At 43.4% G+C, this 22,295-nt stretch overlaps 1 protein-coding gene across 1 annotated transcript in view; it reads right to left on the reverse strand.

Annotated features, from left to right (window-relative positions):
• Positions 1-483: 483 nt before the first annotated feature.
• THSD7B (thrombospondin type 1 domain containing 7B) overlaps positions 484-22,295 on the reverse strand; it is a 299,161-nt gene continuing 277,349 nt past the window's right edge. Inside the window, exons 20-29 of the mRNA XM_058421403.1 lie at positions 21,945-22,060; positions 21,331-21,448; positions 14,879-15,024; positions 9,692-9,851; positions 9,171-9,344; positions 8,986-9,081; positions 7,820-7,902; positions 6,649-6,841; positions 3,226-3,313; positions 484-1,564 (exon numbers count right to left, since the gene is read on the reverse strand). Coding sequence (XP_058277386.1) covers positions 1,483-1,564; positions 3,226-3,313; positions 6,649-6,841; positions 7,820-7,902; positions 8,986-9,081; positions 9,171-9,344; positions 9,692-9,851; positions 14,879-15,024; positions 21,331-21,448; positions 21,945-22,060 — 1,256 coding nt within the window. The 3' untranslated portion in view covers positions 484-1,482. The remainder of the gene's footprint in view (positions 1,565-3,225; positions 3,314-6,648; positions 6,842-7,819; positions 7,903-8,985; positions 9,082-9,170; positions 9,345-9,691; positions 9,852-14,878; positions 15,025-21,330; positions 21,449-21,944; positions 22,061-22,295) is intronic.

Below are 22,295 nucleotides of genomic sequence, written 5' to 3' on the forward strand. Positions count from 1 at the left end.
CATCATTTTTTCAATAAAACCGTAACATCCAAACCGCTTTACAAAGCTGTGAACAGCAACGTGATGGGATGAGCGACGCCTTCTGCCCCAGTCACACCCACGGGTTGTGATGATCCAGGTACCTGTGGATGGGGAAGGACCACACATGTGCTGGGCTGGTAACAACTCTTCTTTTTCTCTCCTGATTATTGGAATAAGCAGCAGCATTGAGTTAAAAATAAGACCAAGCATTCTCCAGACCTGCAATTATTCTCTCGACTTGTACTTGTCTGTACTCTTTCTCTCACTAATCACTGCAGCACAAAATAGTGCCAGGGGAGTTTGAAATCCAAGGCCAATCTCAGACTCAGTAAATGACTAATAACACAAGTTGTTTACACACATTTAATTCAACATACCAGAAGCAATTTTCTCACTCTCTTTAGCATTTTATTTGCTTATAAATACAAGTCAATACCACAAGATGGCACTTTCTTACTTGCAACACACACTATTATAAACACTTACCCTCTTCAAATGTTCCCGGAATTTTACGACATGTAACTTCTCAGTGGTTCTGAAACATTTAAAAAAGCAAGACCTTCTACAAACTGCATTTGTGTTTGATGTATATTAAATGAGGTCAGGTAATTAAATTCAAAAAAAGGAATTTATAAATATTTCAGATAAGAAAATTTAAATACAAAAGCAGAGTTTGTTTTAATTAAACTGAATAACAATTTAAACTGGCCATAATGTATCTACATGGTTTAATTTAATTTAAAATCCTTTGAAAACAATCAAATCCTCTAGCCATTCATCAAAACACCTATCTACTCAGCTCTTTAGAAAATATTCTTGGTTAAGAAACCACCTATGCTTTTTCATAACAATCCTTATTCTGTCCTGTAGGTGGAAATGAAGCAAAATCATATTCCAGACTAGAAAACTAGGATAAGAAGGAAGAAATTTTAAAAAACCTGATAACTTCAGACACTTCAACTCATTCTTCCTTGCATTTCTCAAAATACATGATCTGGTTTTAAAGTCTTTGAACGAAATGTAAACACTAGAAAACTCATTGTTGAAGTATGTGAAGAATAAAGAACCCTGCACTAATATAGTGCATAATGATGCTGTGTCAAACTTGTCATTTACAGTAAATGTCACAATTTCCTTGGGATTGTCATGCCTTTTTTTTTTTTTTAAACTAATTCCTTTTGATGTCTGTAGATTCTCTCTCTTTTTTTTCTGTTATTCCCATTGTTCAACAGGAAGGGATGTAGTTTCTGGTCTCTTCAGAAAAGTTGCACAAGATCCGAGTTCTTTACCCCATTGATTTTTTTTGAATAAAGAGGTGGCAAAATTTTCAGCTCGCAATACTTCTGTTCTGCCCAGGATATTATACATCAGGAGATTCCTCAAAAAACTGAGAAGTCGGAGAGTTCCAAAAAAGAAAGCAGTTAAGGCAGTCGATGTCTACATTTGGATTTCTTGTTTATGTTACATATCAATGTCTCCATCATAGGCCAGGGTTAGAGGCTTCTGCTGTGGTGGAGGGCTTTGATGCTGCTTTGTTTTTTTGCTGCAAGAAAAGCATTTCACAAGACAAAATTACAATCTGTAACAAGCTCAGAAACATCATCAGCCCTCAAACTTCCATTTAAAAAAATCAACTTTCCACATTCAGTGGCTACTGAATGCTGTCACTGCGTGGCACCACGTGGCCCCTCTGGTGCTCTCACAGTGTGGTAAGGACACAGAGCCTGCCAGAAAGGGCAGCCAGCTGTGCTCCCCATCTGCAGAGGAAATAAAGCACATTCTTCTCACAGCTGACAACACAAGGAACACCTCGCAGAAAAATTGGAACATGAGCTGTCTGGGAATAGGATATTCTCGTTTTTCTTTTTTTCTTTGGCATGGTAGTGAAGCAACAGTAATTTTTATTGAGAAATGCATTTCCTCAGCAGTCTCCACGTGATGGAGAAGTGTGTAATGTTATTTAAAAAGTCCTCTGTATCCTCTGCTGTGAAGCCACAGAGAAATGGAGCTACATGGCTTGGAAAATAAGCAGCTCCTAAGCTGTTATTTGAGCTTTTAACCCAAGAGAGAATGAGAGAAAGACTAAGAGAGGGAAAGGGAATAAACTGCTGGATGAAAGCAGTCAGTGATGCTGCCAGGCCATGGCTGTGACTCTCTGGTTGCCTGCCCTGATTGCACAGGGCTTGGGCCAGCTTGCACCATGAATGTTTGTAAGTTCAGGCCAAACCCTCGGGAACTGCAGGACACCTGGATGCTTCCCACTTCTCCCTTTCTGTCCTCCCAGAGGCATCAGTGGCAGTGCTTTTGCAAACGCAAAGCAGGGAGGGCAGACACCCCTCACACCCCGTAAAACCCAACAGCCCCTGGAATAAAGGTGCAGACCCAGTACCCTGTCCTTAACAATGGCTGGGAAGAGCAGCTTTAGACACAGGACATGTTTTCACCTGATCTATTCACTGCAAAAACCTATTTAGGGCTTTTCTGAGCTGTAGCGAACAGCCAAAAAAACACAATTAATACCAAGAGACCAAATCTCCCATGAACTCTTTTGCCATCTCTGAATCCATTTATCTTTCTGGAATGCACAGCCCTGGCAGCAGCAAGCTCAGAAGGTAATAATGCATTGTGTGAAAAATAATATCTTTTGTTTATTTTAAAAGACCATGTCATCAGATGCCTCCTACTTCTTTTATTGTGGGAGATAAAAATTCCATAGCACCCTTTTCTCCCCCATTCATGATATCATAGATCTCTATTGTATTCCCACATCAAACATCATTTTTCAACTAAATGTCCCTATTCTATTTAGTCCTTCCTTGAGCAGAAGCCAGCTCCTTGTTCCAATCACTCTCCTTGCCTTTCTTCAGTTTTACTTTATCTTCTTTTGAAGAATACAATAAAACCCCTTTCTAATCCCAGAAGAAGTCTGAATAAATATAAGGGCCTATTGATAACCAAAAATAATTCTTTCCCTGAGTGGCCACCAAGCTTCTTCACAATAATGGCTGTTAACATTAACAATTCAGAGAGTTTTAATTACCCTAAGGTAGGGGCCAAATGAAGGCACTTAAGGAGTCGAACCTCCACCCCTTCCTGAAGCCTTGAGCATTAAATACCTGTGATCCAGTGTTGTGATGTATTTTGGATTGTTTAAATAAAAGCAAACTCGTTTTTATTTAAGGACGGTATACCTGCCATACTCACCACATCAGGTAGGATGTAAAAATCAGGAAAACGATGATGAAGAACCCTCCAGCTGACACTCCATACACCCATATCTTCAGTTTACCATCTGTTGGAGGACGAGGAAAAAGGAGAGAGGTAGAGAGGAGAGAATAAAAAAATCTTTATTCTAAAATAAAAAAAGTTTTAAGAGGTCAATTAAAGAGAAATTAGTAGCATCATTGATGGGGAACACAGCAGGGACTGGCTAGGAGTAATTCATAAACCCCATCTTTTTGATAGCAAGGAAGATTTCTGAAAAAAGCCCCAATTTTAAAGACAAAATTTTAATGGAAATGGGCAGAGGGCAATTGGGGTACATCCCCTCCAGAGCCCAGTGGCTGCTCTGGCAGAGGCAGCTCAATGCTGAACTGACCCAGACAGACACAGGCAACACCTGATGTCTTTAGCTGAGGGCTGAGAAGGGATGGGATTGTTCTCCATAAAGACCTGGGGGTCAGCTGGGGTAAACACCAGCAAGCACGAGTGGAAAAGCTGCTTAAAACTGGGAAACACTTGGGAAACAAATGGGAATAAATTCAGCTTAGAATAAAAACAAGAACAGGCTTTGTAAGAGTAAGAGGGATAAAGCTGGGAAAGAGCTTTCTGGTTGGGCCACAAGAGCAGCAGACAAAACTGGCTTTAAGACAAGGTAAGGCTGTGGATTGAGCTTTTTGGGCTGCAGTGACCCAGGAGCCCTGCAGGAACCCCTCCATGCACACGTGAGCTTGAGTCTGTTCAAACATTCCCTTGTCTAAGAACACTTCACTTGCACAGGTCCTTAATTACCAGCTTTGCATTAATAATAACAGCAACTTTTGAAAGATCAATATTTCTGTTCCTCGCTCTGTTTCTGGCTGGACAGCTTTCCTTGTAGGGAGCAGATTTGGTACTTTTCCACGCAGCAGCAGCAGTGAGAGCTGATTCACATCAACAGAGCTGCAAATACACACTGGAGGCAGCAACAGGAACCTGTGCCGTGCCCACAGACACGGTTTGACAGAGGCCATTTCAAATTCAGTCAAGTGAGAGGGACAATCACTGAGCCTGGTTTTCATTTTATGTTTGAATGACAAATTTTTTCAAACAAAAACACATTTAATCAGATCGCATTCCTTCTCATTTTTCTTCCAGACTTTGTGGAAAAGCTGAGTACCTCACAGATTTTTTTTTTCTGCTCCTCAAAACACATGCAGATCATCTCCCATATGAGAACAGCTCTGTTCATCAGGCCTGGCTTGGTTGGTTTGAGTTATTTTGCTGAAGTCTAGGTAGGAAATTTGTTGCCCTCCCATCTGGAGATGGCCATGAAATATTTAGCAATCCTGCAAAGGGATTGTCACAGCCCCGTGAAGGCGTCACAGCATGTCTGCTCTGAAGGCAGCCCTGCTCTCCATCCCCAGCAGAAAGGCACTGGACCATGTCATCTGACAATTTAAACAATGCTATTTCAGTCGCCTCTCAAGTTGAAGAAAAGTTTCTGCACCTGAACTCTGGCCTCTCAGAGTGTGGTTAAGAGAGGAAAAACACAGCCTGATTTGAAATCAGTTCTGCGCACTCCTGTAGAGTGTTTAGAAGAACAAAAACATCAGCCTCGTTATAACAAAATAAAATTAGCGTTCCAAACAGTAAACGGGAAGGGAAACCATAGTTGAGCTGGAGAAGGCACAGGTGCTTTCATTGACCAGCACAATGTCAAGCACTGTGATGCTGCAGGGTGTTAAATGCCATCCATACAGGCAGCTCTCATCACAGACCTGCTACCAGCAGCAGAACGGGGAGGTAACTCTGGTTTCCTGGCTCAGCCAGCAGTAACCACTGCAAATCCCCAGACTACTGAGCCTGAGAGCCTCTTGGAGGGGAGCAATTACACATTTTGTCATGAAGTTAGACAAAGGGGAGTGATTTGAAGAGCACCAGCCTTGAGCTGGGGTCTGAAGAGCACATAGAGATTGAAGAGTTAACTGCAGGATGCCACAGGGTTGGTGATACATTTAGCACACATGGAGCACCTTTATTCCTTCCCCATGTATTGTTTCTGTATCATTCCTGCCCAAAAATTAAGCAACACTGTGTTCTGTAAAAGCGCCTCAGTCACTATTTCTGTTGCAGACCTTGGGTGAGAGTTAGCTCACAGGTGCTGCACTGAGGTAATGCCCTCCAGGAACTTTTGCAGACTCAAATGCTGATATAAAAAGAGAGGACTGCAGCATCCACCTACACCTCCCTCCCCTGTTCTAACCCCATAAAGGTACCAGCTAAAGAGATGACACCCAAGTAAGACAACCTACAGAGGACCAGGGATGTTGACAAAAAGGCAATTAACCCCAAACCTGTGACTCAAGCTGCTGGTGAACTGTGGGGGTGAACTGGATGAAGGGCTTGATCAAAAAGCAGCCAACTTTAAAAGGTTTTGGATTGAGCTCTATGAGCCCAGAGACTGTCAATGCAAAGGTTAACCACTGTCTGCAAATCAAATATGTAAATGTAACATTCAAAGTGTGATCACATATATCAGAGAGAATTATGGCTCCCTGAATCCCCTAACAGAACCTTTCGCTACATGTTTTCTAAAGTCTCGTGTTCATTAGGAACTAATTGCAAACAAATGCAATGTCAGGTACCTGAGGAGGGGGAAGAGCTGCACTGCCAGGATTTTATTCTACAAGGAGAACAGACATGTTTCAGTAAAACCTGATGTGCCTGACACATTTGCTTCCCATTTTTCAAGTCCTATTTGCATTTCAGAAATTTGTTTTGAATGAATTTCTCTTCAAACCAACAGTCAAAATGGAAATCAGAGCAATGGACCAGTCTGGGCGCATGCAGTTTGAGGTTCCAGCTGGGAAGGATTTTATGCTGGGGATGTCAAAGATCCACCTGGGATGAGCTGCTTGGGCACAGCAGCTTGCCTGCCTTTGTGGGATGCTTTTAATGTTGTAACTTCAACCCTCAAGACTAAACTTCACACTTTCTACCCTGTTCTTTTCACATATTTTTGAAATATGGCAAGAAACAACCAATGGGTTTCTTTTAATGAAATCTTAAGCACTTTCTGCTCTGAAACTTCTGAAGCGCTAGTGATCAATATCTTTCCTAGTCCAAAAATATTACTTCTAGAAACATCATCAGATAATAGTTCTAAACATCCCCCCAAATCACCTATGAGCATACTTTTGCAAAATATTATTGCTTCATTCTGTCTTTGCTATCTCTCAACATAAGAGATTGTGATTCCTCTGTACAGGCACAAAGGCATGAAAGACAGCACACGAGCTGGGAACTGGGAGGTCGCTCTGCAGCTCCCAGACACAATCTCTGATGTTATCACCTACAAAGCTTGTACCCTTCTTCTACAGAAACCTCCTAAAGACAATCGATTCCATTCATATTTAAGCTTTTCACCTGGATTAAAAGGTTGAATAGACCATCCTTTGAAAATGTCATGCATTTTGGAGTTGACAGGTTTATTTTTTCCGGCAATGGTCTTAACATCAGCTTTCTTATCTTCTAAACCTGGTACCTTCACGCAGTAATCCAGGAGCCCATTTGATCTCATTACTTCTGTATATCCCCGCTCACAGCCGCAGACTCCACTCTGGGAGATAAAAGGGAATTCAGCATTAAACCAAACACTGCCCTCTCGCAGAACAGTGCACAGCTCTAGGGAAAGCTTGAACAAACTGCAAGGTATAACCTGCACATACAAATTCACCACCACCAAACCAAACCAGCCAGGAACTCGTGCCTGCAAGCCCTTTTCAGTTCTAAAAAGACCAAATATATTTGGGGAATTGGTTGAAAAAGAGTCAGTAATTACAGAGAAGTCCAACATACAAACATTATCGCCCCAGTAGGCTTAAAAACAGGAATCTGTGGCAAACTCCTCTTGTCAGTAACAATTTTCCCACTGACCCTGCTGGGCAATAGATCAGACAAACCAAAACCAATCCCTCTACACACTCAAACTCTCCTCACATGTTTCCACTCCAGTATTTCACAGGGCTATCTAAAATGAAGCTTGCTTATGACCAAATATTCATTACCCTGGATCAGGCTAAGCAGTTTCTTCAAGAAGTTTTTTAGAAGGCTGTGGTTTGCTAAATAGATACTCAGTTTTCTGGATTTCTATTTTAAAGTGGCTTTTTAATATTGTTTTCCTTTGCTAATTGTCTTAAATCTATAACGTCTGTATGTGGGTCTGATACTCTTGATCTGAACAGGTGACTGATGCTCCTTTATCTCCTCTTTTACAGAAGTTTTACACAGTCCCTTTTCTAAAGAACAGTACAACAGCACTCAACTGATATTAAACCAAGGGGTTTAATTTTAAAATTAAAACCAAAACCCCTCCACAGAACAACCCCAAACTTGCAACACCACACAAACACTCCCATCACTCGTTTGCGCAGGTTCACGGTTTTCTTCCAGGATGAAATTCCCACAACATCCTCGAGGTGGTACCACGGACAAACTAAACTGTTTCCTAAGTCCTGGAATGCAATCTAAAATGCAATCTAATTGACTAAATCTGGCAGAGCTAATTTCCCAGCCCTGTTCTGCAGCAGGCAGTTACCTGTGTGCAGTAGGAGAAGGGTTTTCTGCATGCCGGGCTGCAGTGCTGGACTTCGGCAGGTTTCGTCCGGAGAGGACACCCTCCTGGAAAAGGAAACACCGAGTGCTTTCAAGGGCATGTTTCAAAATGTTTTTGTTTTACATCACCACAGTGTAAGAAGTGCTTGCCTGCTTATTTTATATAGTTAAATACTAGTCTATTAAGCACATTAGCATAGTATCTGTAGGCATCGCATTAATTAATTTGCCTTAACAAGGCAGGGAATTATTATCATACCCATCTTGTTAATGGAGAACGAGATACACAGATTTAAGCAATTTGCCACTGGCCACATTGGAAGTTTGGGACAAAATCCGGAATTAGATGCAGATCTTCTGTGTCCTCACTAATGGCTCATCTACATAAAAAGACATAATCCACATAACGCCCTTGCCCATCCTCACTTGGAAAAGCCTGAGCTTCTATAGGAATAAAAACATGTTAATGAGTTCTTAAATACTTGGCAACCTTTGCACATAAGACTTTTGTTATTATCCTAACTAGTCATTATAAATAGAACTAGACAGGAACATCTGCATTTTCGTTTCTACTCTCTCCTCATTTACCCTGTGCATATTGAAAGAGATCCCATGGATACGCAGCCCTAGTGCCTTTGTCAATCTCACGGAGCTTCAAAGTTCTGACCATGAATTTCCTTTTTCATCCTGCACAGGCAGAATTCGTAGGTCACGGCAACAGCAGGAATCTCACAGTTTGAGTGATTTGAGACTCCTGTGTTTTGAAAAGCAGAGGAGGTACAGAAGATGGGGTCTCTACCACGTGTCTGATGTTCTCTTCTGCTCTTCACAGCCACAGAAGGGTTGAACTGAGGGCCGTGCAAGCCAGCCCAGGCAACCCTTTAGTACGTGTGCACTCATTTCTTCCCATGACCAGCCTGACAGCAAGGGCAATTAGCCCAAATACTCCTGTGCAATACACGTGTGACGTCAATCTGACAGCAAGGCTGGTGAGCTCCCACCTGTCTTTCCTACACACAAAAATCTCCAAACAAATTCTGGAAGAGCGAGGAAGGATGCCCAACTCCCTCTGAGCACCAGCTGCAGCAGCAGCAAAGCCTGTGTGGAGACATTTCATTCACAAGCGTGCGAGGCCGTTTGGGGACGTACCTGTGACGTTCACTCCGTCCGAGCGCTGACACCACACCGTGCGCACGTTGTCCCGCCAAGGGCTGGTTTGCCACAGGTAATCGTAACACTGCCCTCCTGCAACATCAACACCAGTTACTCTCCACCTTGCAACAGAGCCAGAACAAATTCCTGGCGGGCAGCGAGCAGCGCTGTGGCCGAGCTACCTGAGCAAAGCCGGGTCTCCATCTCCTGCCCGGAGCAGTTCTCCCGGTTCTCTGCGGACTGCACGATGAAGGCCCTGGATCGAGACTGGCGCCCGCTTGTCTCAAAGCTCCTGCCACTGATGCAGGTGAGCTCACAGGAGCTCCACTCTGACCACTCTGTCAGGTGGCAGTCGCCTGCACATGGAAAGAAGAAATCACAGGTTTTCAGAAAGGATTAATCTTAAAGGATAGGGATAAGGCTAACCTAAGCATACAACAGCTTTAATAATGAAATATCGCTAGGATGTCTCTCAGTAGCACACAATATTTGGATTTTCTGCTTCACAGGGTATCTCATTTTCTCAGAAAACAAAGGAAGACTTCCTCAGGTGGTCTAGAAACAGCAGACTGAGCATTTACCTGATCTGCTGAATCACACATTTGTACTACAAGGCCTGACAGTACTCAGAACTACGGGAGCACGTCCACCTCAGACAGCTACCACAGGCAGAAAATTCACTGTGACCTTCCAAAGCCTTTACCTGGACAAGGCACAGAGCAGGGTAACTGCAGCACGCTTTCTTTCGATGGCAGCTCACCACATAATGCATTTTCAACTGGTTTGGATGCAGCAGAAACTGATGCATCATGCACTACACACGTGAGGTTGCGGACTTGTAATCCATCTCCACACTGTCCACCCTATGGGATGATGAAAGGGAACACATCAATGACATTAGCAGGTGACAGAAGAAACACAGCTGATTCTATGAAAAGTCTTCCAAGATACCCATTTGGTCTGCAACAGTATCCCCAGTTATGGGAAGACAGTTGGAGATCTCCTCTCTACATATATAGATGGAGACCTCTCTCTAGAAGCTTGGAGGCAAGGGCAGGGTCACACATGAAACTGGGTCATTATCAAAGGTGTGGAAGAGCATACATTCATAAAGGCTTAATACCATCTTTAAGGTCTGCCTTTCATGACTTTTACGCAAATTAATGAATTTACTGATTCTTAATTAACACCAAGTTAGCCGAGCACAGACATTTTGGGCTCCTCTGAAGAAGCCAAGACCAGGGCTTGCCCATAAGGAACAGACATTTCTTCTACCCTCCTTCAATGATACAGCCCAAGAAGAGCACTCACATGATTTAAACCCGGCAAAGCAAAACCCCTTACTGCACTGTGGGCTGTGTCACGTTCTAAAGGGATTGACCAGGTCTGGAGCAAACAGAGATCACCAATTCATGTCACACACTCTACCAAAACACCAACCCAGGTCAGCTATCACGTGCCAGCACTAAACCCCACTTGAACGAGAAAGAAGAAGGAGGCTCCATCTGAGCCACTTCACGATCATCATCCCAGTCCTGAAACAGCCAGGCATGCACCAAACTACTGAAGTTGACATCCTTTAGTGGAAAATCAATATTCCTTGGCTAAAGTTATGATCAAGGGCTGGGGATGCTCTCAGAGACAAAGCACTGAGACTATTTCTAGAGGGTGGAATTGTTTCATTCTCATCAGATGGAGAGCTGAGATGCTCTTGAGGTGCCTCATGCCTGCATGATGCCTTACGAACGTGCGCCTGAAGGCTCGTGGAAATGGCACTTTAGAAAAATTCAGTAAACAAAACTCAAGAAGAAGGAAGAAACATTGCCTTTATACAACCAAGGGAAATGCTCCTTTGGATTTTTTGGCAGTGGATTATTTTAAAATAATGGACTTCATCTGCAGAACAGAACGGCTCCTACTGAGTGCATTCATCCAGCAATAGGTTTGCTAGCAGGAATCTCGAGGACGCCTCTCCTGCACACACCTGGCAGCTTTTGCATTCTCTCCCCCTCTTCTGCTGCAGATCCACAGTAAAATGGAAGCAAGAGCGTAACTATCTGGATTTAGAGTAGCTGCTTATCTAAAGCATCTTAAAGAAGTGCAGATTTACTACATGCAGCCAGATTCCACGTTTTTAACACAGTGTTTCACTTTAGTCAGTGTTTAACTTGCTGTTCTAAATTACTGTTGAAACTTCTCTTGTGGTCTGAGATTAATGGTGTGTGAAAAACTCGTGCAGCTGTCCACTGGGTTAGAGTGCTTAGAAATGGCTGGTGGGAACAGAAGATGAAGAGAGAATATTCTTGGGGGAAATGGGCACTAATCAAACTGCAGCATTTCCAGTTCAAAGTGACTCAAAGAATAACTGGAGAAGACGAGTTTTCAAAAATATACTTCTTCTACAAACAGGATATAATTATTTATATATGTATCAATATATAAATAATAAGAAGAATAGTGAGAAATAAATAGGTCAAAACAATATTTTTTTTTCAGAACAACAGTTTCCACTATAAAAGGCCACAGGGAACATTATTCATTTTTCTATCACACTATATTGGAGCTACATTCATATTTTCTAATGTCTAGAATAAAATTAAAAACAAACAAACAAAACCAACAAAAAAACCCTTATGAATTCTCAAAACAATCCCAAAGAGAAAGATTTTCTCTTTATTGCTCTTTTTCTTAAGATATCAAGTGGCTCTTTGCTTTCTCTCTTTCAAGACCAGCAATGGGTTTTTACAATCACTTGAACACACTTAAAATGTCACCCTGTCACTTAAGAGTAGGAGATGCTTTTTGGTATATTTGAAAAGGTCTTAAGCAATGCAGGAGCACAGCATTAACTTCCTTATCATCTTCAAAATTATTCATGTCCCCAGAATTATACATTTGAAGATCTAATTAATAGGTGTGGAAGCAGAGGAAGTTTGTGCCAGCAACGGCACACTGAGGATGCAGGGAATAGCTGCTAATCAGAGGAGAACTGCCAAGGAAACCATCACATATTCAAAACTCAGGGGATTGATTCCTTCTTGTAAATGCTCTTCGCTGGAAGGTGTGATCCTCTGAGGTACCAGGATGCGTCTCTTGAGTCATGACCTCCTTGCTGGAAATATGTGGGAATTTGACTTCCACAAAGGATTCCTGCCATTTGTCTGCAAAAATTCCCATGCTGACCCTGCTGAGAATGCAGGACCCATGCTAAATACAGGATGTATGTGCCCCTCCACCAGCACCTGCATGGAGCCTCCACCTCTCACCCTGATGGAAAAATAAGGAGTAGGTTTACGCCTCCTGTGTTGGAGAGTCAGGAATCTCTGGAATTGAGTAACACACTGAATGTAAGGTAGCATCTCCACGAGCCTTCCCTCACATCACATCTGGTACTTCCCACACATCACACTTTAATGAGACAGGAGGTAACAGCCCTAATGAGATGCTGCACCTAGATGTGCCTTCAAGAAAAGTTCTCCCTTTTTGGCTTTTACTGGGGTTCACGTGTTCACAATTATTTTAGGTAAAGAGTTGATTGGGCAATGCTTTCACAGGTTGATGAGCATTTAATCAGGTAAAAGTCTCTCTAATGAGGGAGTGTTGCGTGATCACATTTAAGGGAGTGCTTTTAAAACCATTAGAAAGGAAAGGTTCTTAGTATTTTTACGAATGTCAGTCAGCTTGTGTTTGATAATGCCTGGCTATTCCACTTATATTCCCTTAATGGAAAAAATGATGAACAGTGTCAGACACTGCTAATTTTTTTTTTCCCTTTTTTTTAAAAGCTAATCAGGGTAAACCACTTCATCTCTAGGAGGAAAATTATTAATGTCCTGTAACCCTTTAAAATTGGTTGCATTGACCAGTTCCTAAGTTCTGCACCCCTCTGAATGCAGGGGAAATGCCCCGTGCTGCCACAGGTGTGCCTGGGATGAGAGTGCAATTACCTGGGAAGCACCACGCTGATTTCCACACTGTGACAATCAGCAACACAGAACACTTAGCAGGCTCTATTCCTAACCACAAAGACACCTCTAATTATTCACACAAAGTCAATTTAGCATAAAATAGTCCTCCTACAACTAGGAACTGCAGTCTGGGTTATAATACAAGGAAAAAAAATATTTTAGCCTTATAATTAATCGTCCCATTTCTATTATTACAGGAAGACACTCTCTCACTATGCATTCTGGCCTTCACCATGGGATGCTTTACCTTATTTCACAAAGCATCCTTGAAAACAGGACTTCTGAAAGCTTTCTTTAGAACGCAGCCTTAAGCTTCTTTTCCGGTAAAGCGCAGGAATAAATCACCCTGTATTTATGAACTACATTTAATTCTTAAGCACCTCATTAAAGAGAAGTGAACATGAATAGAATGGCTCCTCTCCAAAACAAAGCAAAGGGGAGAGAAACTGCTCTGTGGTAATTGAAGGAGAGAAGCAGGCTCTAACTCACTGAATGCAGGGATGGTATCTGGGCTACAGAACGCTGTGATTACTCGCTCTGAGCTGAAATTTAGCTGGATTTGGGATGGGCACACTTTAATCTGCACAATGTGTCATTTATCTGGAGTAAGCCACGGACTTAATTCAGCTTCCCTACTAATTTTTTTAGCAGCTGTGCTAGCTCCTACAGTTGAAGGTCTCTTCCCTGATGTTTAACAGAATCTGCTTATGTTAGCTGGACAAAATATCAGCTGATGCTATCATTTTGTTCTTTTTATGTTATACATATGTTGTGTACATTTTATACATGCTGAGTACAGCACATACAAGGACCACATTCACATCACTGGTTGCAATGAGTTGTTGATTAGAGAAAATATAAATATACTTCTGTTTCTCTGATCTTCGACTGTCACAATCCAGATTTCAGTTGTGAAAACCTGAGAAAATTCTGGGTATTTATCGTGCCACTCACATATTCACTACACGTCCCTCCAACATACTGAGAAACCACGAGGGTATTCAAGGCATTGGAAGAGCAGAAATCACAAGGGATGAGTGTCTTTATGTGCTTTATTGGCTTCAATCTCCTACACGATATGATGTGGAGAAGCAGCCACAGATCTGGCACAGGTCTTGTCCCCTGGGACCAGACAGGGCTCGTTTCCACCACACTTGTACCTCCATCTCACCAAAGCCTGATTTAAGAGGCTGATAAACCTCATTGTGAAAGATTCACCTCTGCTTAAACTGGGTTACCAGCTAATATGTTTTAATATTGGAAATGCGATCTAACAGAAAAGGAGAGAAGAAAAAGCACGGAGGGGAAGAAAAAGTCAATTCAAGCTTGATGGAAGTCACTGCCAGCGAAAAAATGATGGCCCCAGTGCTGAGCAGAGGTGGCAGGCGTAGGGAGAGCACATGGGAACTGAATCCAGACATTTTTCGATCGTTAAAAAGATAGCCAGGGCAAGGAGAAAGCAGAAACCAGCCCTTCATACAAAAACTCACACTATTGTACCCGAGATCTGGGGGGGGAGACCTGCTGTACAGTCCTTCAAAAAAACAGGAAATAAAAAAAGATTAAAAAAGGCTAATCTGCCTTGGTATCTAGTGTATCTATTTTCTTGTTAGAGATATTTTATGTAATTATATTACAGGTCACCACGACTGTGCCCAGTCAAACACATTCACTCCACAAACCCCCTCCAGGAATTCTACGAGCAACACAGCGCCTGAACCCGTATCACTTCTTATGAATGGCTGCTGATGGCTGGAAGATGAGAGGCAGGGGTTCACCGCTCCTGAACTTCCCCCTCTTCCCCACAGACCCTCCCCAGCCACAGAGACACCTCCAGCCCACCACCAGCAATTAATCCCGCGACGTGACGACGGGCTTTGCCGTCGACCCCAGGCACGGCGAAGCTCTGGAGGAAGCCCTACCTGGACGGTGCAGGGAGACCAGGGGCCCAGCAGCCAGCTGTAGCAGGGCTTCACCGGGCAGCTCCTGTGCTGGGTGAGCTGCTCCGGGCAGGGCCTGCCCTCGCCCGCCGCCCGCAGCACCACCGAGCGCCCACGCACCATCTGGCCTAGGACAGACAGCACACAGCCCAGCAGAGACGCAGCCAGAGAGAGAGAGAGAGAGAGAGAGAGACAGAGTTTGTAATTTATCAGCGTTCCTAGTTCGTTTCCCAGCGCTAAAATCTGCTAAAAAAAAAAAAAAGGCAATTAATTGGGAAGACTGTTTGGATAATAGGGATGCTGTTGCTAAGTCTAAGAAATGCAGTTGCTAATATTTCCAAGCACACTTTTTAAATGTTGTTTTGTATGTTTTCCAAATATAGTATTTGTTTATGCAACGCATTTAAATACTTGACTAGATCCTGATTATTAAATATGACAGGAAAATAATTCCTATGGCAGCAGCATTTCTACCAGTATACATTCAATATGTTTCCAGAGATTTTTAACAAATGAAATTTTCTTTTTATGAGCAATTATGTGGACCTAATTTGAAAACTGCAAACACTGTAGTGGTTATTACCGTCCATAACCACTTCTACCATTTCCATTAAAAACCTATTTATTATTGGTGAAAACTTCTTCAGCCACTGAATGGAAAAAGCAATTATGGTACTACTTTTGAACTAATAAAACTGAATATATTCATTAAAGTTACAGCAATTCCATTTCTGCCTCCTTTGCTGTCCATTTATGTCCAGGAATGTTTTCACTCAAAATGTTTCAATTAGAATTCCATCTCCAATTAAAAAGGAAAGTGGAAAAGAAAAAGCCCTTATGCAGTGGGATGCAGAAGATTGTGGTGCTGGGGATAAAATTTCTGCCCTGTCTTTCAATATGTGTGGACTTGAGTTAAAAACTGAAAGGTCTGGGCAGTAAGGGCAGACAAATACAACAAGACAGAGGCGAGTGGTAATTGCTAACCCAGTGCAAAGGAAGAGATGAGGTGCTGTGGTGGAGCTCTCCCTTTTGGATCACTGCCCCTCATCTGCTTTTGTGAGCAGAGGGGAGTCAGGTGGGAGAGCAAAAGCAGGGAGACTGCAACACCCAGCCAGATCCCTCTCCCTGCTCTTTATGCACATGATTTTTAATTAAGGATACTGCAGGTGTAAGGCACATCTCTTGTATCTGTCATCATGACTATCCACAGAGCAAGGTTTCCAAAAACATTTTAGCAAATGAAAATTAAAAGCAGACACACCTGGAAAAGGCACTGATGGATACCTTAGCAAGATCTCTTACCTTTATTCCCTTGCTCTGACCCACTGAGTTATGTTTTTAAACCCATTAAAACCAATTTTAAGACTTCTCCCTTTTCCAGTTTTAGTCCCCTAGACCTGGGCAGTTTGTAACAGAAGTGATGGTAAAAGCTGCTCCCCACATGACTCTGTATTCAGCTACCACTGAATCAGATACATCAGGAGGTGGGAAAACTCCTGCCAGCTGAGAGGAAAGGAGGAAGCAAAGGAAAAAGGAAAGAGAAAAGGAAAGAGAAAAGGAAAGGAGGAGTAAGAGAGGAATGGGAGAAGAGAGGACGGGAAAAGGGAAAAGGGAAAAGTCCTGTGGTTCACTTGGAAATCAAAGCAAGAGAAGAGAAGTCTCCCAGCCTGCTCTTGGATGAAGCCCACAACAGCTCTCTCCAGTCCAACTGGCCAAAATTAGCTGTTCCTCCTCTCCAGCCAGAGACCAAATTTGCCAAATTTGTCTGAATGCTGAGTATTGGTGAGCAGTGGAAAAGGCTCTTTGGGAAACAGTGGGAAGCCTACGGCTGCAGGGCCCTGGGGCACTCTGCCAGGCACCAGCTCCCTGCACGGAGCTAAGGAAAAGGAGATCTCCTAAGGTTAAAAGATGCAATTTCATTAGGAGGGACCTGAAAGCCTGAAGCATTCATCAAGCTATTTTAATTAACTAAATAATTTCCTTTCGTACACTCTGTTTAACATGTTTCCAGCAATATGTAAATGGGAAGATCATTGAACAGAAAGAGGAATTAACAACCTTTCTTTCCATTTTGGTTTCCTGCAGTTGGTTATCCAAACTACTGAAACTCACTACAGTCCCAGTGGTCAGCTGGGGTTTGACTCAGTCCATCACTTTCTTTACACACAGTGAATGAATGACTGAAGAAAGAAATTTCATTGAAACATTTCTTTGTACAATGATTGCAGTGAGTTTCTTAAGGCTCTAATTTTTTTTTTTTTTAACTCCAAAAACATTATCTAGGTGTTTGATTACCACCCAAGTAGCAGAAAAACTCCACTTTTTCTTTTTAAATAACTTTTCTTTTGCTGCCTATGCAGACCAGAATCTCACTGCATCTTAAATTAATTTGTTTCCAGTACACACTCTAGAGGAGTTGAAGTAATCCTAGTTATTTCTTTCATTTTCCTTTGAATTGCTCTCTAATTTCCCAATGAATTGGCCACATCTCTGATTCCTCTGCTATGCAGTGTTATATGATACAAAAAATTAGGATGGAAATTGTGCTGAAATTGAAAATACACATTTCTTCATATCCTCAAATTAGTTTTGAAAGAGAAAAACCAAAAGAGGCCAGTCTTGTCAATGCTGGTCACTTAAAATTCTGTTTTGTGTCAGCAGGAAGAACTGCATCTCAGGAATACAGAATTATTGTTTTAAACCAGAGGAGTAAAATTTTTTTTATCCCCCAAAAATTCTTGCCATTACTTGCACTTTATGCCCACAAAGTGTCACGTCTGAAAACAAAAAGATTCAAATTCCTGCAACATTTCATCCCAGTCACAATGACCAACACGTCGTAATCAGTCTGGTGAGTTTGAGCAGAGCATATCAAAAAACCAGCTCTATCAAGGAACCACAAGACCAGGGCCGGGATCAAGTTACTTCAATAAGCCCTGGAGGTAAGGTTAGGTCCAGTCACAAGCAAGTGGGACAGGTGATAAATAGGGATTTTCACCCCCTTCCCACTGCCAGTCCCTCCAGCAGCACTGGGGCGTCTCTCCCTGTCAGACTGGAGCTTTCCAAGAGGTGAGAAAGCATCACAAGGAGTTCTTCACAAGGCAACAGCAAAAATGTTTTCCCAGTCTGGTGACGATCCAGGGAAGAACACAACAACTGAATTTTTCCATGGTGTGCACCCTCGTGCCCTTTCACTTGTGTCCCACAGCTCACTCTGGTGTTGGGATTCACATCTCGGCAGCCTGCCAAGGTCCCTGGGGGTCTGAGGACTGAGTAAGGTACAGCAACACGTTCAGCCCTGGTAAATCCTGTAGTTTATCTGATAAAGTCAGCTTTGTAAATGACAAAGCACAGCTGTAGGTGGTTTTATACAATTTAGCACTCCTGTTAGAGAACTTGACAGAAGCCATGTGGGATTGGAAAATGTTTATGTAGAAAAATTCAGCATCCTCACGTATTCATTTGCCTTAACAAAGGAAATTCAATTTGCTGGGGATTATCCTTACCAAACATCTTTCCAGTAACTTTGATTCAGGCCACGGAAGCATCATCCATTAAAGCAGTTCTATACATCTTTTCATAGCAGTACAGCAACTGATATAAGGAACCCTCATATATAACCCAGTGTCAGCCTAAAGCCCTATCCAGCATCCTCAGCAGATGCTGCCCACAACTACAGCTGCAACAGGCAAACATCAGTTACACATCTCCACAGGCTCAGCACAGGCAGGAAAGAGCTTTATTCATCACCATTCATAAAAATCAATATATTCCCCTTTGGCTGCTGTGTACCAGAACTGTGTTAGATGCCAGTGCCACACGCAGAGCAGCACCACTTTATGTTTAAATGCATTATTCCATAAAATAAAACCTGAGTAAAGGTACTACCCATTAAAATATATCACATCAAACTGTTACTGGAAGAGAAGGACAGAATAAAATTGTTAGCAACAAAGCTTTAGTAAAAAAACACGTAAAAACAAACATCCAGCATCACTAAATTTTGACCTGGATTATATTTAAATCATGTTTCTCTTTGAAGTCCTTTATGGCACTTCTGCAGGCCCTTCACACACTCTCCAAAACAAGCCAGAAAAGCACAATATTGTTGTGAGCTGATCCAGTAATGCTGCGTTTGACTTGCTGTGAATTATTTCTGCACACCGAGCACCTAAAGCCCTGCATTTTAGCTGTACCAAACAGCGGGCAATCACTTACTGGCAAAGGGAAGCAGTTAGGAGTGTTTACTACAGCCAATTCCCACAGCTCGTTTATCGTCATCCTGTGGTTTTTCCTATCTAATTTGAGGCTTCATCCTACTCCCACGAATGCCCATGAGAATCTCAGGGTGACTTCAGAGGTGTGGCAGCCCATGACCCTCCTGGCTGGAAACCCTCGCTGTGCTCCTCTGAGTGCACCAGTCAAATCTTCTCTGTTCTTGCCATCATCCAGGAGCATTTACAACCCACTGGCACTCAGTGAGGCAGCTGAAGTGACACTGTTTGTGCTGTCTGAGCCACGCAAGGGCCATTGCCACAGGACTGGTGCCAAGGTCTCTCCACCAGGGATGTTTGGTACCACAGTGGCTCCAGGCTCCTGAGCTGATACAGCAAAAGTCAAATCAGGACTGAGGCTGCAGGAGAACAAACCGTGTGCTCGGAATAACCTGGATGCAGAGTACTTTCATGTCACTGATGCTCCTGCTTTGGCATGAGGTTGAGAAGACTCTTGGGTCCCTGCAAAGCTGTTCAAGTGTTTCAGAGAAGGACTGAGCAAAACTTGGCTTCTTTATGACACAGTTGGTAAGACAGGTTTCCCAGCTGCTTAGCTGCTGTAGGTTCACAGAAGAGTATCTCCAGCTTTTAAATCCATGTTAAACAACAGCAGTAGTAGAGTGGCCTGCACAAGACAGCTCCTCAGCCTGCAGTACAGCAGAGTTATGATCTTTGAGGATCAGGGATGACCCACAAACCAAGCTGAGCTTGGGCTTGACTGCGTGGCTCAAGCAGCGTCAGTGAGGTTTGGCACCTAAAGCCCAGACTCTCACTGCAAAGTCTCTTTCAGCAAGGCACAAATGTTTCCAGTTTTCCTCTGATTTAGGACATGAAGTAACTCCTGGCAGCTCTTTCACCAGTCTCTGGAATCTGCACAAGCATTTCAGGATCAGAGGCCAAATACAGGACACATCTTCGCTCCAGTACCTCCTTTTGCAAACTATGCAATATAAAAGCTCATGAGGAAAAAACCTGCAGGTACTATATAGGGTGAGCTGCTCCTTGAGCATGCTAAAAGCCATAAAAAACCATTACAACCTGATTTTGCACTGTACTCTGTTTAACTTAGTAAGTGATTGAACACTCAAAAAATTAAATTAAGTTTATTCAGCAACATGAGCATTAACACTCCAAAATGGATTTTAAAGAAAAAAGAATTTGGAATTAATAGTACTCCCAGTGTGTTGTTGTTAAAACACTGTCCATGAATTATTCATTTCTGTTAAGAAAGCACTACTTCATAAACGGGCTAAAAGCTCAGCAAAGAAAGAACAGCACTAATCCAAATATTAAGCTTTTTCTGTAACACGCTTTGATCTCTAGAATCCATCTGAAGGAATCATTTTATGGAAGTTAAGAGCTTTTTTCTTTTTGACCTTAAGTGAATTTGATTCAAATATACATTCTGGCTTTTGAATCTTAAAGACCATTAGCTGTACATCTAATGCACATCAGGAGCCTGGGAAATAAAGTCCCAAGCTTATTGAGAATAAAACCTTCAATGCATTTCAATCTGTCAATACTCAAAGGGTGTTTCAAACCACATAAGTTGAAAAAGGTCCTAATCCTTTCACTTTTTGTATGCTGGTGAGCACCACTGGCTGTAGAAAGTCTTCCTGAAGTTACTGGGGTCATATAAGTGTTAGGGGACCTGTAGATGGAAGATGGAGATAGAGGCATACACTAAATGATGAAAAATACTCTTGGTGTGTTTTCTTCAATGGGATACAATTATGTTGCTAAAAATTACTTCACCATAGAATTTGTATTTATTTATTAATCTCTTCAGACTCTTGTAACACTCCCAAGCTCTTTGCTAGCTTTACATACTCCCCATGTCTGGGGTTAGCGGTTGCTGTGACTGAATTCTGAGAGTCTGAATTAAGTAATAAATAATCCTGCAGACATCTGACTACTCATTCCCTGAGTTGTATTTTTCACTTCAGAGTGCTTTGAAAATAGCCTGCTTTGCTCTAAACCCCCACCACCTCAGGACCTCGAGTGTCCAAAGCCACCTCTGAAGGACTGGGGTGTGGCTGGAGGCTATCCCTGAGCTCTGTACCCCTGCTCAGGGACTGCCTGAGCCCACCCTTGACTGTGGGTGCTGTCTGTGCTGCACTGCTGAGGTATGGGGGGTCAGGAGGGCAGGCAGGGACTCACCGCCGGCGCCACACGTGTGGGAGCACTGCGACCACGCTGACCACGGCGAGAGCTGGCAGTCCACGGCACACCCCACCACGCACCGGCTGCTCGTGGGCACGGGCTTCTCCAGCTGCAGCTGCGACAGGGGAACACAGGCATCAGCTTGCCCAGGCCCCAGCCACCTCCTGCCACAGCCAAGCACCCAAACAAGAGCTGGCAGCAACTCTGTGGGGCACCAGCACGGTGTTTACGGGGAGCTTTCCCGAGGGTGCAATGGCTGAATGCGGTTTCAGCGTTGAAAGCATCCATCGGTGTTTGGGTTCATCCATCAGTGTTCGGGTCTCATTCCAAAATCTAGGTATCTCATTCCTTGATTTCTAACAGCAGGACACAATCTCCCTGGTCCCCAGCTTTGGGATGGTGCAGGGTGGGTAGCCGTGCCCCGCGTGTTCGCGTCAAGGAGTGACACCACCCACTGACACCCCTCTGTTTCCCAAAGCCCCCAGCTGCGCGCTCCCAGCACCACACAAAACCTTCCCACCGTTTATGGGGAACGTCTTAGCGTGGATCAGAAGGCACCACCAGCTTTCTGGAAACACAGGGAGCTCTGTGTGTGTCCCGGCCCTGCTCACCTGCTGGCAGAGCTGCATGCTGACGGTGGCCCCGTCGCTGCGCCGGCAGCTCAGGAGGCGGCGGCGCTCCCCGTGACCGCAGGTGGCATTGGCACCCAGCTGGCACCCGCTCCAGCCTGCAGACACAAAGCAAAGGGAGCACTGCTGCAGGTCACCTGCACACTCAACACAGAATCACACAATCACACAACGGCTCGGAAGGGACCTTAAGGATTGTGCAGTTCCAATCCCCCGCTGTGGCAGGGACACCTTCCCCTAAGCGAGGTAGCTCAAAGCCCCATCCAGCCTGGTTTTGAAGCCTTGAACGTGGGTGTTACTTTCACCTGCAGCAGCATTTCCCCATGTCAGGGC

This window comes from Hirundo rustica, chromosome 7 (genome assembly GCF_015227805.2).
Source record: "Hirundo rustica isolate bHirRus1 chromosome 7, bHirRus1.pri.v3, whole genome shotgun sequence".
Lineage (NCBI taxonomy): Eukaryota > Metazoa > Chordata > Aves > Passeriformes > Hirundinidae > Hirundo > Hirundo rustica.